The sequence below is a fragment of the Mercenaria mercenaria genome, chromosome 2 (genome assembly GCF_021730395.1).
Source record: "Mercenaria mercenaria strain notata chromosome 2, MADL_Memer_1, whole genome shotgun sequence".
Classification (NCBI taxonomy): domain Eukaryota; kingdom Metazoa; phylum Mollusca; class Bivalvia; order Venerida; family Veneridae; genus Mercenaria; species Mercenaria mercenaria.
In genome coordinates this window covers 13,971,502-13,985,286 of record NC_069362.1, presented here as the reverse complement: position 1 = coordinate 13,985,286, position 13,785 = coordinate 13,971,502, and the positions used below count along the sequence as shown (strand labels likewise).

Here is a 13,785-nt window from a genome sequence, read left to right as displayed (position 1 = left end):
GAGCTGGCAAACAAATATCACAAAACTGTTTCCTAATTCTTGGTACATGCTAAGTGCTTGTTTTAATACTACTAGCACTAGTCTGTGCTTGGGATCAGGAGCAGACAGCAACTGGAATGATAAACTGGAAATCTGGTGAACAAATATTACAGAACTGTTTCCTTATTCTTGGTACATGTTAAGTGCTTGTTTTAATACTACTAGCACTAGTCTGTGCTTGGGACCAGGAGCAGACAGCAAATGAAATGATACACTGGAAAGCTGGTAAACAAATATCACAAAACTGTTTCCTCATTCTTGGTACATGCTGAGTGCTTGTTTAAATACTACTAGCACTAGTCTGTGCTTGGGACCAGGAGCAGACAGCAACTGGAATGATAAACTGGAAAGCTGGCGAACAAATATCACAAAACTGTTTCCTAATTCTTGGTACATGCCAAGTGCTTGTTTTAATACTACTAGCACTAGTCTGTGATTGGGACCAGGAGCAGACAGCAACTGGAATAATACCCTGGAAAGCTGGCGAACAAAGGTCACAAAGCTGTTTCCTAGTTCTTGGTACATGCTAAGTGCTTGTTTAAATACTACTAGCACTAGTCTGTGCTTGGGACCAGGAGCAGACAGCAACTGGAATGATACACTGGAAAGCTGCGAACAAATATCACAAAACTGTTTCCTAATTCTTGGTTCATGCTAAGTGCTTGTTTTAATACTACTAGCACTAGTCTGTGCTTGGGACCAGGAGCAGATAGAAACTGGAATGATAAAGTGGAAAGCTGGCGAACAAATATCACAAAACTGTTTCCTAATTCTTGGTACATGCTAAGTGCTTGTTTTAATACTACTAGCACTAGTCTGTGCTTGGGACCAGGAGAAGACAGCAACTGGAATGACACACGAGAAAGCTGGCAAACAAATATTACAAAACTGTTTCCTAATTCTTGGTACATGCTAAGTGCTTGTTTTAATACTACTAGCACTAGTCTGTGCTTGGGACCAGGAGAAGACAGCAACTGGAATGACACACGAGAAAGCTGGCAAACAAATATTACAAAACTGTTTCCTAATTCTTGGTACATGCTAAGTGCTTGTTTTAATACTACTAGCACTAGTCTGTGCTTGGGACCAGGAGCAGACAGCAACTGGAATGATACACTGGAAAGCTGGTGAACAAATATCACAAAACTGTTTCCTCATTCTTGGTACATGCTAAGTGCTTGTTTTAATACTACTAGCACTAGTCTGTGCTTGGGACCAGGAGCAGACAGCAACTGGAACAACAAACTGGAGAGCTGGCGAACAAATATCACAAAACTGTTTGCTCATTCTTGGTACAATCTACGTGCTTGTTTTAATACTACTAGCACTAGTCTGTGCTTGGGACCAGGAGCAGACAGCAACTGGAATGATAAAATGGAAAGCTGGCAAACAAATATCACAAAACTGTTTCCTTATTTTTGGTACATGCTAAGTGCTTGTTTTAATACTACTACCACTAGTCTGTGCTTGGAACAAGGAGCAGACAGCAACTAGAACAACAAACTGGAGAGCTGACGAACAAATATCACAAAACTGTTTCCTAATTCTTGGTACATGCTAAGTGCTTATTTTAATACTACTAGCACTAGTCTGTGCTTGGGACCAAGAGCAGACAGCAACTGGAATGATACACTGGAAAACTGGCGAACAAATATCACAGAATTGTTTCCTCGTTCTTGGTACATGCTAAGTGCTTGTTTTAATACTACTAGCACTAGTCTGTGCTTGGGACCAAGAGCAGAAAGCAACTGGAATAATACCCTGGAAAGCTGGCGAACAAAGGTCACAAAGCTGTTTCCTAGTTCTTGGTACATGCTAAGTGCTTGTTTAAATACTACTAGCACTAGTCTGTGCTTGGGACCAGGAGCAGACAGCAACTGGAATGATACACTGGAAAGCTGGCGAACAAATATCACAAAACTGTTTCCTCATTCTTGGTACATGCTAAGTGCTTGTTTTAATACTACTAGCACTAGTCTGTGCTTGGGACCAGGAGCAGATAGAAACTGGAATGATAAAGTGGAAAGCTGGCGAACAAATATCACAAAACTGTTTCCTAATTCTTGGTACATGCTAAGTGCTTGTTTTAATACTACTAGCACTAGTCTGTGCTTGGGACCAGGAGCAGACAGCAACTGGAATGATACACTGGAAAGCTGGTGAACAAATATCATGAAACTGTTTCCTAATTCTTGGTACATGCTAAGTGCTTGTTTTAATACTACTAGCACTAGTCTGTGCTTGGGACCAGGAGCAGAAAGCAACTGGAATGATACACAGGAAAGCTGATGAACAAATATCACAAAACTGTTTCCTAATTCTTGGTACATGCTAAGTGCTTGTTTTAATACTACTAGCACTAGTCTGTGCTTGGGACCAGGAGCAGACAGCAAATGAAATGATACATTGGAAAGCTGGCAAACAAATATCACAAAACTGTTTCCTCATTCTTGGTACATGCTGAGTGCTTGTTTAAATACTACTAGCACTAGTCTGTGCTTTGGACCAGGAGCAGACAGCAACTGGAATGATAAACTGGAAAACTGGCGAACAAATATCACAAAACTGTTTCCTAATTCTTGGTACATGCTAATTAGTCGTGTTAATAATACTAGCACTAGTCTGTGCTTGGGACCAGGGACATACAGCAACTGGAAAAACAAACTGGAAAGGTGGCGAACAAATATCACAACTGTTTCCTATTGCTTGGTACATGCTAAGAACTTGTACTTAGTACTAAGTACTAGCACTAGTCTGTGCTTAGAACCAGGGACAAAAAATACCTGGAAATGCCTGGTTAACACCACTAGAAGTAAGCGAGGACATCAGCACACGCTAAAGAAAAATGGTTGCCTATTTCTTGGTACATTTGTAGTGCCTGTTTTAATATTACTAGCACTAGTCTGTGCTTAGGACCAGGGACAAACATCGAGTAGAATACACAACACTGGAAAACAAGTGATGATATATCCACATCACTCTTGAAGAAAAGCTGTTATCAAGTTAATGGTTCATGCTTAGTGCTTGGTTTAATACTACTTGCACTAGTCTGTGCTGGGGACCAGAGACAAAAACAAAAACTTAAAAGAGGACAATGTTGGCCCTATATCACCCACCTGAGCTTAGTTGCTTGCTTGAACAGTATCTAGTCAAAGCGACGTAAGCGTAAAACATTTCCGTAAGATCGTAAAGTTATAATCTCGTATACAGAATTAACTTTTAATAAACTTCTCTCAAATATTCATTCATATTTAATCTCATTGATCCTGGTTCTACAACTTACAAAAAATGATAAAAAGTAAGAATACTATTTATTTTTAAAAAAGGACGAGTGCATTTATGTTATGGAAACTTCCCGTGCGCTCGCCAAATTCAAAATCATTTGCGTTAAAGTATTTTATTTTCCTTTTGTAAACTTATCATTTATATTATACACGAATGATTTCTGCAATAAACCCTACAAAAATACCATTTATTAATAAAATACGGGTGTATTTCGGTTATGGTAATTTCCCGCGCGGTCGCCGAATTTCTATCTCTTATAAAATCGTTTTGCGTGAACGTATTATATTTTCCTTTGGTATGTTGATTATTTATGATATATATGATTGAATTATATCAAAAAAACCTTCAAAAATACCTTTAATTAAAAAAATACAGGTGTATTCCGGTTATAAAAAGTGTATTCTGGTGTATTCCGGTTTTTAGGTGGATTCCGGTTTAATGTGTGACCGGTTTTTGACCTCAGATGACCCATATTCAAATTCGACCTAGATTTCATTAAGGCAATCATCCTGACCAAATTTCATAAAAATCAATTGAAAAAAAAACAGTCTCTATCGCATACACAAGATTTTTCTTTAATTTGACCTAGTGACCTAGTTTTTGACCTCAGATAACCCATATTCAAACTCGACCTAGATTTCATCAAGGCAATCACTCTGACCAAATTTCATGAAGATCAATTGAAAAATACATCCTCTATTGCATACACAATGTTTTTCTTCGATTTGACCTAGTGACCTAGTTTTTGACCCCAGATGACCCATTTTGGCACTCAGCCTAGATTTTATCAAGGTAATCATTCTGGCTAAATTTCATGAAAATCAGTTGAAAAATACAGCCTCTATTGCATACACAAGGTTTTTCTTTGATTTGACCAAGTGACCTAGTTTTTGACCACAGATGACCCATATTCAAATTCGACCTAGATTTCATCAAGGTAATCATTCTGACCAATATTCATGAAGATCAATTGAAAAATACAGCCTCTATTGCATACACAAGGTTTTTCCTTGATTTGACCTAGTGACCTAGTTTTTGACCTCAGATAACCCATATTCAAACTCGACCTAGATTTCATCAAGGTTATCATTCTGACAAAAATTCATGAAGATTAATTGAAAAATACAGCCTCTATCGCATACACAAGGTTTTTCTTTGATTTGACCTAGTGACCTAGTTTTTGACCCGAGATGACCCATTTTCGAACTCGGCCTAGATTTCATCAAGGTAATCATTCTGACCAAACTTCATGAATATCAGTTGAAAAATACAGCCTCTATCGCATACACAAGCAAAATGTTGATGGACAGACAGACAGATGACAGACAGACGCCGGACATCGAGTGATCAGAAAAACTCACCTGAGCATTGCTCAGGTGAGCTAAAAATACGTGGCCCTTGTCATTTGATTGGGTGCTGGATAAAAAGAATATTAATTGTCTCTGAATAATTATCTGACTCAGCTATCCCTCGCCCAATAAATTTCTCCAACTTAACATATAAATTCAAATGCATAAAGAAACTAGCCTAATATTCTCTGTACATATTTCTTGTTACATGCCAAGTGCTTGTTCAAAACACTATTTTAGCAGAGGAAAATGGCCAACTGTTAGCTCTGATTTACAAGTCTATGCTTTGCGATTAAGTTTAGCTATTGCTAATCTTTGAGACAAGACAACTTTTTACAAAACACTTAACAATGCCACTCTTTCATAAAGCACTTATTTATCTGTCTGTTACAGACCGAACATTTTTGTGCAATAGGCGTGGAATAATATTTCATGTTTAAAATGGTACCTTTTCTGATGATGTGGCAAGTCTTGTTCCCTGAAGATTGAGCGCCATACAGCTTAGTGAGGCCTCATGTGCATCTATATCTAGAGGTGATTTCTCTGTGTTAGCTAAATCTACTACTTGTACATGGCCTGTTTTACGACCTGGGAATGTGAGCAGGGAGTTGTTGCTGTTTGGACACATCACACATAAACCTGAAAATCAGTTTAATTAGTACAGTTTAGGGACGGATTACACCAAACCGGAAGTGACTACTCAGTGTTACATGTGAAGTAGTCCAAAATGTAGTTCCATGCTATGGATGAAATCTGGTATAATGAGTGACATGAGGAGGTGACAGTTAAATTTTTGGCTTATGTTTATTGCTTATTGTACTGAGAAAAGATCTAGACCATTTTCATTGTAAATTTCCTGGAATAAATTTTATTCTTTGCGAAAAATGTCTACCTACGCATAATTGCTAAACGACTTTTCATGGAGGCATTTTTAGAGGGTGATGTTTCTCAGAACAGATTATTTTTCTTATATACAACATAACATGTCAATATTTTTCTATTTTTGATAAGAAGACATGTTATACTAAATGACCATATATGGTTTTCATATCATTGAAATGCTCTAAAGTGCTGAAAATGAGGTCTGAATGTTTTGTTGTTAATATGAAATAAATAAGGAATTGAATTGGTAGAATGTAATCTATAAATGTTTTATCTATATATTTCATGACACCATTTTTTTTCACACTACTTTTATTATACTGCGGAAGCATTTAATTTTATGGTTTTTGCCAAAACTGCTCTTTTGCTGGGGGATATCAACTTACTGATTTCCACTTTTGAAGATAAAACAAATGGATTTTTTTGGCAAAATTTAGTGAAATACTTTTGGTTCTGATCTCTTAGGAAACCAAATTCAATATTGTGCTATTTCTGTTCATGTAATAAAAATGAAATTAAACTGAACAAAAACTTAATTTAATCTTTTTTATATTTAAGGAACTAAACTTAAGTTAAATTTTGATGGGTATTTTGATGGGTATTCACAATATAATGTCACCTTATTACAATTTGATAAATCAGTGAATAAAAATGTCTGACAAGATTTACCTCTGTTATTCTGACAGGTCTCAAAAACATGCAACTGTTGTGGGTTCTGTGTGAATGTATAAACTTTGATCATTGTGTCTAGCACCACTACAATTCTGAAATCATAAAATACGTTTGTTACCAAGCAACATGATAACCTCTGAATATGCATTCAAGGATATAAAATTAAACAAAAGCCCTGAATGGGTTTTAGTCGCTCACCTGAGCGGGACCATGACTTTTTGACTTTACATCTGACCAAATTGGTGAACATCCATGAAGTAGTTCATTAAAAATTTTTGTCACCTTTTTTTCTATTCTGCTGCAACTGTCCAAAAATGTGTAACAAATTTACCAAACCTGACAGCAGTCCAACCAAGGGTGATATAGATCTACCGGTAATCTGGTTAAGACCCATCAAGCAGTTCATGAGAAAAAGTTGCTTATAGATTTTCTATTTTTTAGCTCTGGCTCAGTCAAACAGAAATATTTGAATAATATTGAGAATGCCCTTGAAATATAACATAATGATGTTACAGAACAAGCTCCATCTGGCAGTTCATGAATTTTTTTTTTTTTAAATTCTGGTGGTCCCTAGATGGAGCCAAACAGTACCATCTGAGCAGAACTGAGAAAGGACCAAACAAGGATGCTATAGACCAAGTTTGGTGAAGATCCATCAAACAGTTCATGAGAAGATGCTTTAGGTTTTTCTGTTTTTAGCCCTGGTGGTACCTATAAGGAGCCATGCCTGGTGGAACCTATAAGGAGCCATGGGTGGAACCTATAAGGAGCAATGCCTGGTGGTACCTATAAGGAGCCATGCCTGGTGGTCCCTAAAAGGAGACATGCCTGGTGGTCCCTATAAGGAGCCATGCCTGGTGGTCCCTATAAGGAACCATGCCTGGTGGTCCCTATAAGGAGCCATGCCTGGTGGTCCCTATAAGGAGCCATGCCTGGCGGTCCCTATAAGGAGCCATGCCTGGCAGTACCTATAAGGAGCCATGCCTGGTGGTCCCTATAAGGCGCCATGCCTGGCGGTACCTATGAGGAGCCATGCCTGGTGGTCCCTATAAGGAGTCATGCCTGAAGGTACCTATGAGGAGCCATGCCTGGTGGTACCTATATGGAACCATGCCTGAAGGTAACTATGAGGAGCCATGCCTGAAGGTACCTATACGGAACCATGCCTGAAGGTACCTATGAGGATCCATGCCTGAAGGTACCTATAAGGAGCCATTCCTGGTGGTCCCTATACGGAACCATGCCTGAAAGTACCTATGAGGAACCATGCCTGGCGGCCCCTATAAGGAGGCATGCCTGGTAGTCCCTATAAGGAGACATGCCTGGTGGCCCCTATAAGGAGCTATGCCTGGTGGTACCTATACGGAACCATGCCTGAAGGTACCTATGAGGAACCATGCCTGGTGGCCCCTATAATGAGGCATGCCTGGTAGTCCCTATAAGGAGACATGTTGGTGGCCCCTATAAGGAACCATGCCTGGTGGTACCTATAAGAAGCCATGCCTGGTGGTACCTATACAGAACCATGCCTGAAAGTACCTATGAGGAACCATGCCTGGTGGCCCCTATTAGGAGGCATGCCTGGCAGTACCTATATGGAACCATGCCTGAAGGTACCTATGAGGAACCATGCCTGGGGCCCCTATAATGAGGCATGCCTGGTAGTCCTTATAAGGAGACATGCCTGGTGGTCCCTAAAAGGAGCCATGCCTGATGGTACCTATATGGAGCCATGCCTGGTAGTACCTATAAGGAACCATGCCTGAAGGTACCTAGGAGCCATGCCTGGTGGTACCTATACGGAACCATGACTGAAGGTACCTATGAAGAGCCATGCCTTAAGGTACCTATAAGGAGCCATGCCTGGTGGTACCTATACGGAACCATGCCTGAAGGTACCTATAAGGAGCCATGCTTGGTAGTACCTATACGGAACCATGCCTGAAGGTACCTATGAGGAGCCATGCCTGGTGGTACCTATACGGAACCATGCCTGAAGGTAACTATGAGGAGCCATGCTTGAAGGTACCTATACGGAACCATGCCTGAAGGTACCTATGAGGATCCATGCCTGAAGGTTCCTATAAGGAGCCATTCCTGGTGGTCCCTATACGGAACCATGCCTGAAAGTACCTATGAGGAACCATGCCTAGCGGCCCCTATAAGGAGCCATGCCTGGCAGTACCTATGAGGAGCCATGCCTGGTGGTCCCTATAAGGCGCCATGCCTGGCGGTACCTATGAGGAGCCATGCCTGGTGGTCCCTATAAGGAGTCATGCCTGAAGGTACCTATGAGGAGCCATGCCTGGTGGTACCTATATGGAACCATGCCTGAAGGTACCTATGAGGAGCCATGCCTGAAGGTACCTATACGGAACCATGCCTGAAGGTACCTATGAGGATCCATGCCTGAAGGTACCTATAAGGAGCCATTCCTGGTGGTCCCTATACGGAACCATGCCTGAAAGTACCTATGAGGAACCATGCCTGGCGGCCCCTATAAGGAGGCATGCCTGGTAGTCCCTATAAGGAGACATGCCTGGTGGCCCCTATAAGGAGCTATGCCTGGTGGTACCTATACGGAACCATGCCTGAAGGTACCTATGAGGAACCATGCCTGGTGGCCCCTATAATGAGGCATGCCTGGTAGTCCCTATAAGGAGACATGTCTGGTGGCCCCTATAAGGAACCATGCCTGGTGGTACCTATAAGAAGCCATGCCTGGTGGTACCTATACAGAACCATGCCTGAAAGTACCTATGAGGAACCATGCCTGGTGGCCCCTATTAGGAGGCATGCCTGGCAGTACCTATATGGAACCATGCCTGAAGGTACCTATGAGGAACCATGCCTGGGGCCCCTATAATGAGGCATGCCTGGTAGTCCTTATAAGGAGACATGCCTGGTGGCCCCTAAAAGGAGTCATGCCTGATGGTACCTATATGGAGTCATGCCTGGTGGTACCTATAAGGAACCATGCCTGAAGGTACCTAGGAGCCATGCCTGGTGGTACCTATACGGAACCATGACTGAAGGTACCTATGAAGAGCCATGCCTTAAGGTACCTATAAGGAGCCATGCCTGGTGGTACCTATACGGAACCATGCCTGAAGGTACCTATAAGGAGCCATGCTTGGTAGTACCTATACGGAACCATGCCTGAAGGTACCTATGAGGAGCCATGCCTGGTGGTACCTATACGGAACCATGCCTGAAGGTAACTATGAGGAGCCATGCTTGAAGGTACCTATACGGAACCATGCCTGAAGGTACCTATGAGGATCCATGCCTGAAGGTTCCTATAAGGAGCCATTCCTGGTGGTCCCTATACGGAACCATGCCTGAAAGTACCTATGAGGAACCATGCCTAGCGGCCCCTATAAGGAGCCATGCCTGGCAGTACCTATGAGGAGCCATGCCTGGTGGTACCTATACGGAACCATGACTGAAGGTACCTATGAAGAGCCATGCCTTAAGGTACCTATAAGGAGCCATGCCTGGTGGTACCTATACGGAACCATGCCTGAAGGTACCTATAAGGAGCCATGCTTGGTAGTACCTATACGGAACCATGCCTGAAGGTACCTATGAGGAGCCATGCCTGGTGGTACCTATACGGAACCATGCCTGAAGGTAACTATGAAGAGCCATGCTTGAAGGTACCTATACGGAACCATGCCTGAAGGTACCTATGAGGATCCATGCCTGAAGGTTCCTATAAGGAGCCATTCCTGGTGGTCCCTATACGGAACCATGCCTGAAAGTACCTATGAGGAACCATGCCTGGCGGCCCCTATAAGGAGGCATGCCTGGCAGTCCCTATAAGGAGACATGCCTGGTGGCCCCTATAAGGAGCCATGCCTGGTGGTACCTATACGGAACCATGCCTGAAGGTACCTATGAGGAACCATGCCTGGTGGCCCCTATAATGAGGCATGCCTGGTAGTCCCTATAAGGAGACATGTCTGGTGGCCCCTATAAGGAACCATGCCTGGTGGTACCTATAAGAAGCCATGCCTGGTGATACCTATACAGAACCATGCCTGAAAGTACCTATGAGGAACCATGCCTGGTGGCCCCTATTAGGAAGCATGCCTGGCAGTACCTATATGGAACCATGCCTGAAGGTACCTATGAGGAACCATGCCTGGTGGCCCCTATAATGAGGCATGCCTGGTAGTCCTTATAAGGAGACATGCCTGGTGGCCCCTAAAAGGAGTCATGCCTGGTGGCCCCTATAAGGAGCCATGCGGAAACATTTGAATAACCTTGAGTGATACATACAAGGATGCTATTGAACAAAGTTCTGGTGAGCCTGAAATATTTTGACATGAATGTACACATACAAATCGATTGTAGCCCAGTATCATACAGAAACCTGTACCGGTATTCTTGTCTTGGGTTGTACAATGAAACCTGAAAATAATATCATAACATAAATCTGCTGTCCTAATCAAAAGGTGACAAAAAGTTCCATCTGTCTGTGAACATGTGGATGGCTTGAACACATACCTGTCTCTCCTTAATCTAACACTTCTGACTTCACTCGAGAACTCAAGCTCTATAACATGCTTCTTCTTTAAATCATCCCAAACCATCACTGCAATCAACAATAAAACAAATGCAGTCAAACCTTGTTTGCTCAAACGCATAGTGACAGGCAAAACTTGTTCATGTTATCGGTAGTTAAGCCGTCAAACAATATAAATTAGACAGAAACTTTACCTTGGTAAGACAAAGAGTAGGAGTAATGGGTGGTGTTCAAATTACCCGAATTCGAGCAAACGAAGTTCAAATGTATACTAAAATCATTTATTTCAATGGAAATGATTTTTTGTGGATTACATGGTTGAGCCAATCCACTAAATTTAATCCCAAAATTCCCATTCATGTATGTTTAAAGGTTTAAATTCTCAAATGAATTTTCTAATGAAATAGCTCTTTAAAGGTTTAAATCCTCAAATAAATTTTCCAATGAAACAGCCACTTAAATCACGAAATGTCATTACCATAAAATAAAAACATTTCGCAGAACCTGGAAGAAAACAACAATTTTTATTGATACAGACATTAAATCACCTAGACTTGTTTTAAAGAAAATCTGAATACATAATTCCATCAATCATCATATGGATAAACGACATTCTAAACAATTGTAAGAGATGGGAATGAATCAACTGTGGTAATCACTAGAAGTTAATCATGAAAACTTTTCAAGTTTGGTATTATTTGACTGTGGTTGGATTGCTGAATCGAAAGGGTATTCTCTACAAAAATCTACATTCACTATAAAAAGCTAGTAATACCTTTGTTTGGAGGATATCTTGGGTTCTTTCCGCCACCAACCAATGCAAGATAGTTACATCTGAACAACATTTCAATGTGACCAATACCGCCATCTGTAAAATCCTGTCGTTCTTTCTCTTTTAGTGGGTCTGAGTTATACACCCTAAATCCAGTCTCCATACCACAGGCAAAACACCCTAAAACAAATGACACATACATATTTATTATTTAATATTACAGACTGAACTAAATCAATTAATTACATCCAGAAAATTTCATTTCTTCAAGTTTCTGTATGAGATTATATAGTTAAAGTACTAATTTAACCTTGACATAGATAATAGTCAGTTAACCTTAATCTCTTTGTTATAATATGCTAAACACAATTTGTCTGAACCACAATGTCTTGCACATCAGTACAAATATGGGCAGTGTTGTTTTTATTCTGAAATCTACCTTTAAATCGATAGGGAATCCATCCTGTGCAAAGCGAAGAAAATCGGGATCAACCCCTCTACGGTAAGTTCTGATAACATGCAATATATTGAATGAGATATTTACTATCAATTTGAAAAATGCATATGAATGTCCTTCAGTCCGTGCCATTATTTAATTTATTAGACATTCTTTTCGAATGTTTAGTTTAATCAGTTTAATTATATGTTATTGTATATATATATACATATTCTATACACACACATACATCAAGCATACATAAATACATCAATGTAAATATACAAAAGGGTTGGGCAACATTATCTTGTTTTCAAATGTTATAAAATGAATTGAAGTCCGATCAACTGATTGAGGCAGTGCCTTATTTCATACCATTTCATACTTATTTCGTGTCTTTAAACTGTCTAAACATAGTCAGCACAGAATGGCTGAATCAAAAGAATAATGGATTAAAGATATATATCAAATTAAACAGCAAGTCCAGAAGTCTAGCTAGGTCCAATTTTTTGGGAGAAGTCACTTCTCCCTCAAGCTGATTTAGGGAGAAGTGGGGAGACTTTAGGGAGAAGTGGGAAGACTTTTCCTACCGCAAGGCTGTTAAGTGATTCTAAGCGGCTGTAATTTTCTTGTTTCTAGATAAAGAACATTGATGTGACCATTCATTTTCTTAGTTAGATCATTTCCCATACAATGGTTATTGTTTATTACAAAATTCTGAAAAAGTCTTTTTAAAAATTCAAGCCGATGCTGTAAATGTAACCTGCCGAATTTGGTTATTATTATAATCTTGTATGAAGTGTTTATTAACACCGAGTCACGACCTCGGTGTCAGTATCTCACTCGAATAAAACTGAAAGTAAACTGTGTTTAGAATTACATAATTCAAGTCAATTCATCGATGGAAGTCAATTTAACGTAGATAATACATTACATGTCATTTTTTATCATAGATAACAATTAATTGTGTACAATATTCCAATTAACTGCATGGTTAATCAACAGTTTCTTTAGAAAACATTGTTTTCTGCACTCGAACATGTTGACAATTAAATGTGAAGTGTCAAAGACGTAACCGCGGCGCTAATTGGCATAACACAATCGACTCTGGTGTATCAGATAATTTGATTCGCTTTCACACTTCTCGGGGAAAATCTCGCAAGTGCCTGAAGTAGGCGGAGCTTAAATCATGCTATCGGCGTGTGTTTGTGTATTTCAACACTTGTTATGCCACTGTGCAAATTGTCAACAGTCCGGGTAGCAGTAATTAGCGAGTGCGGAAGTCAAAGAAAATCGGGCGACTTGCATTTCGCTTTGAAGTTAGATTTGAGCAAAGTTTGAAGTTCCAAAGCGCCTATTTCGCTCAAGTCGCCCACTCGCGAGAGCCCTGGAGTCTGTGGCATTTGATTTGCTGAAATTATAGCATGACAGACTTCTGGTACGATTTCTGGTTAGGTTCCGACACGGGGTTCGTTTAAGCTCGGAGATACACGACAGCATATAACATTCCTGAAGCTGACTTATTTTAGCTATAATCATTCAATTTAATGTTATCAAATTTTTGAATGTGGGTGTAACTGTATTTTCTACCACTCTTCTTTAGACAAATGTTTAAGATTTATTTGCACCTTGATCCTGATTCCAGCCTGCATATAGGAGGCCATTTCCATAGGAATTGGAGACACTTAAATTCATTACGCATATGTAAAAAATTCACGCCTCCTTCTTGATAAACACTCAAAAGTTTACTTCGGAAGTCCAACAAGCACTTCCGGGTTACAATTTCGGATAGTCTCTAAATAGACATATATTAAATTTT

General features: G+C 40.3%; 1 protein-coding gene across 2 annotated transcripts in view; it reads right to left on the bottom strand.

The window, feature by feature from the left end:
* LOC123563247 (WD repeat domain phosphoinositide-interacting protein 3-like) overlaps positions 1-13,752 on the bottom strand; it is a 34,901-nt gene extending 21,149 nt beyond the window's left edge. For both annotated transcript variants that reach the window (XM_053530424.1, XM_053530429.1), the window contains exons 1-5: positions 13,595-13,752; positions 11,534-11,710; positions 10,740-10,827; positions 6,225-6,319; positions 5,122-5,312 (exon numbers count right to left, since the gene is read on the bottom strand). In XM_053530424.1, coding sequence (XP_053386399.1) covers positions 5,122-5,312; positions 6,225-6,319; positions 10,740-10,827; positions 11,534-11,710; positions 13,595-13,661 — 618 coding nt within the window. In that variant the 5' untranslated portion in view covers positions 13,662-13,752. The remainder of the gene's footprint in view (positions 1-5,121; positions 5,313-6,224; positions 6,320-10,739; positions 10,828-11,533; positions 11,711-13,594) is intronic.
* Between the last annotated feature and the right edge of the window lie 33 nt (positions 13,753-13,785).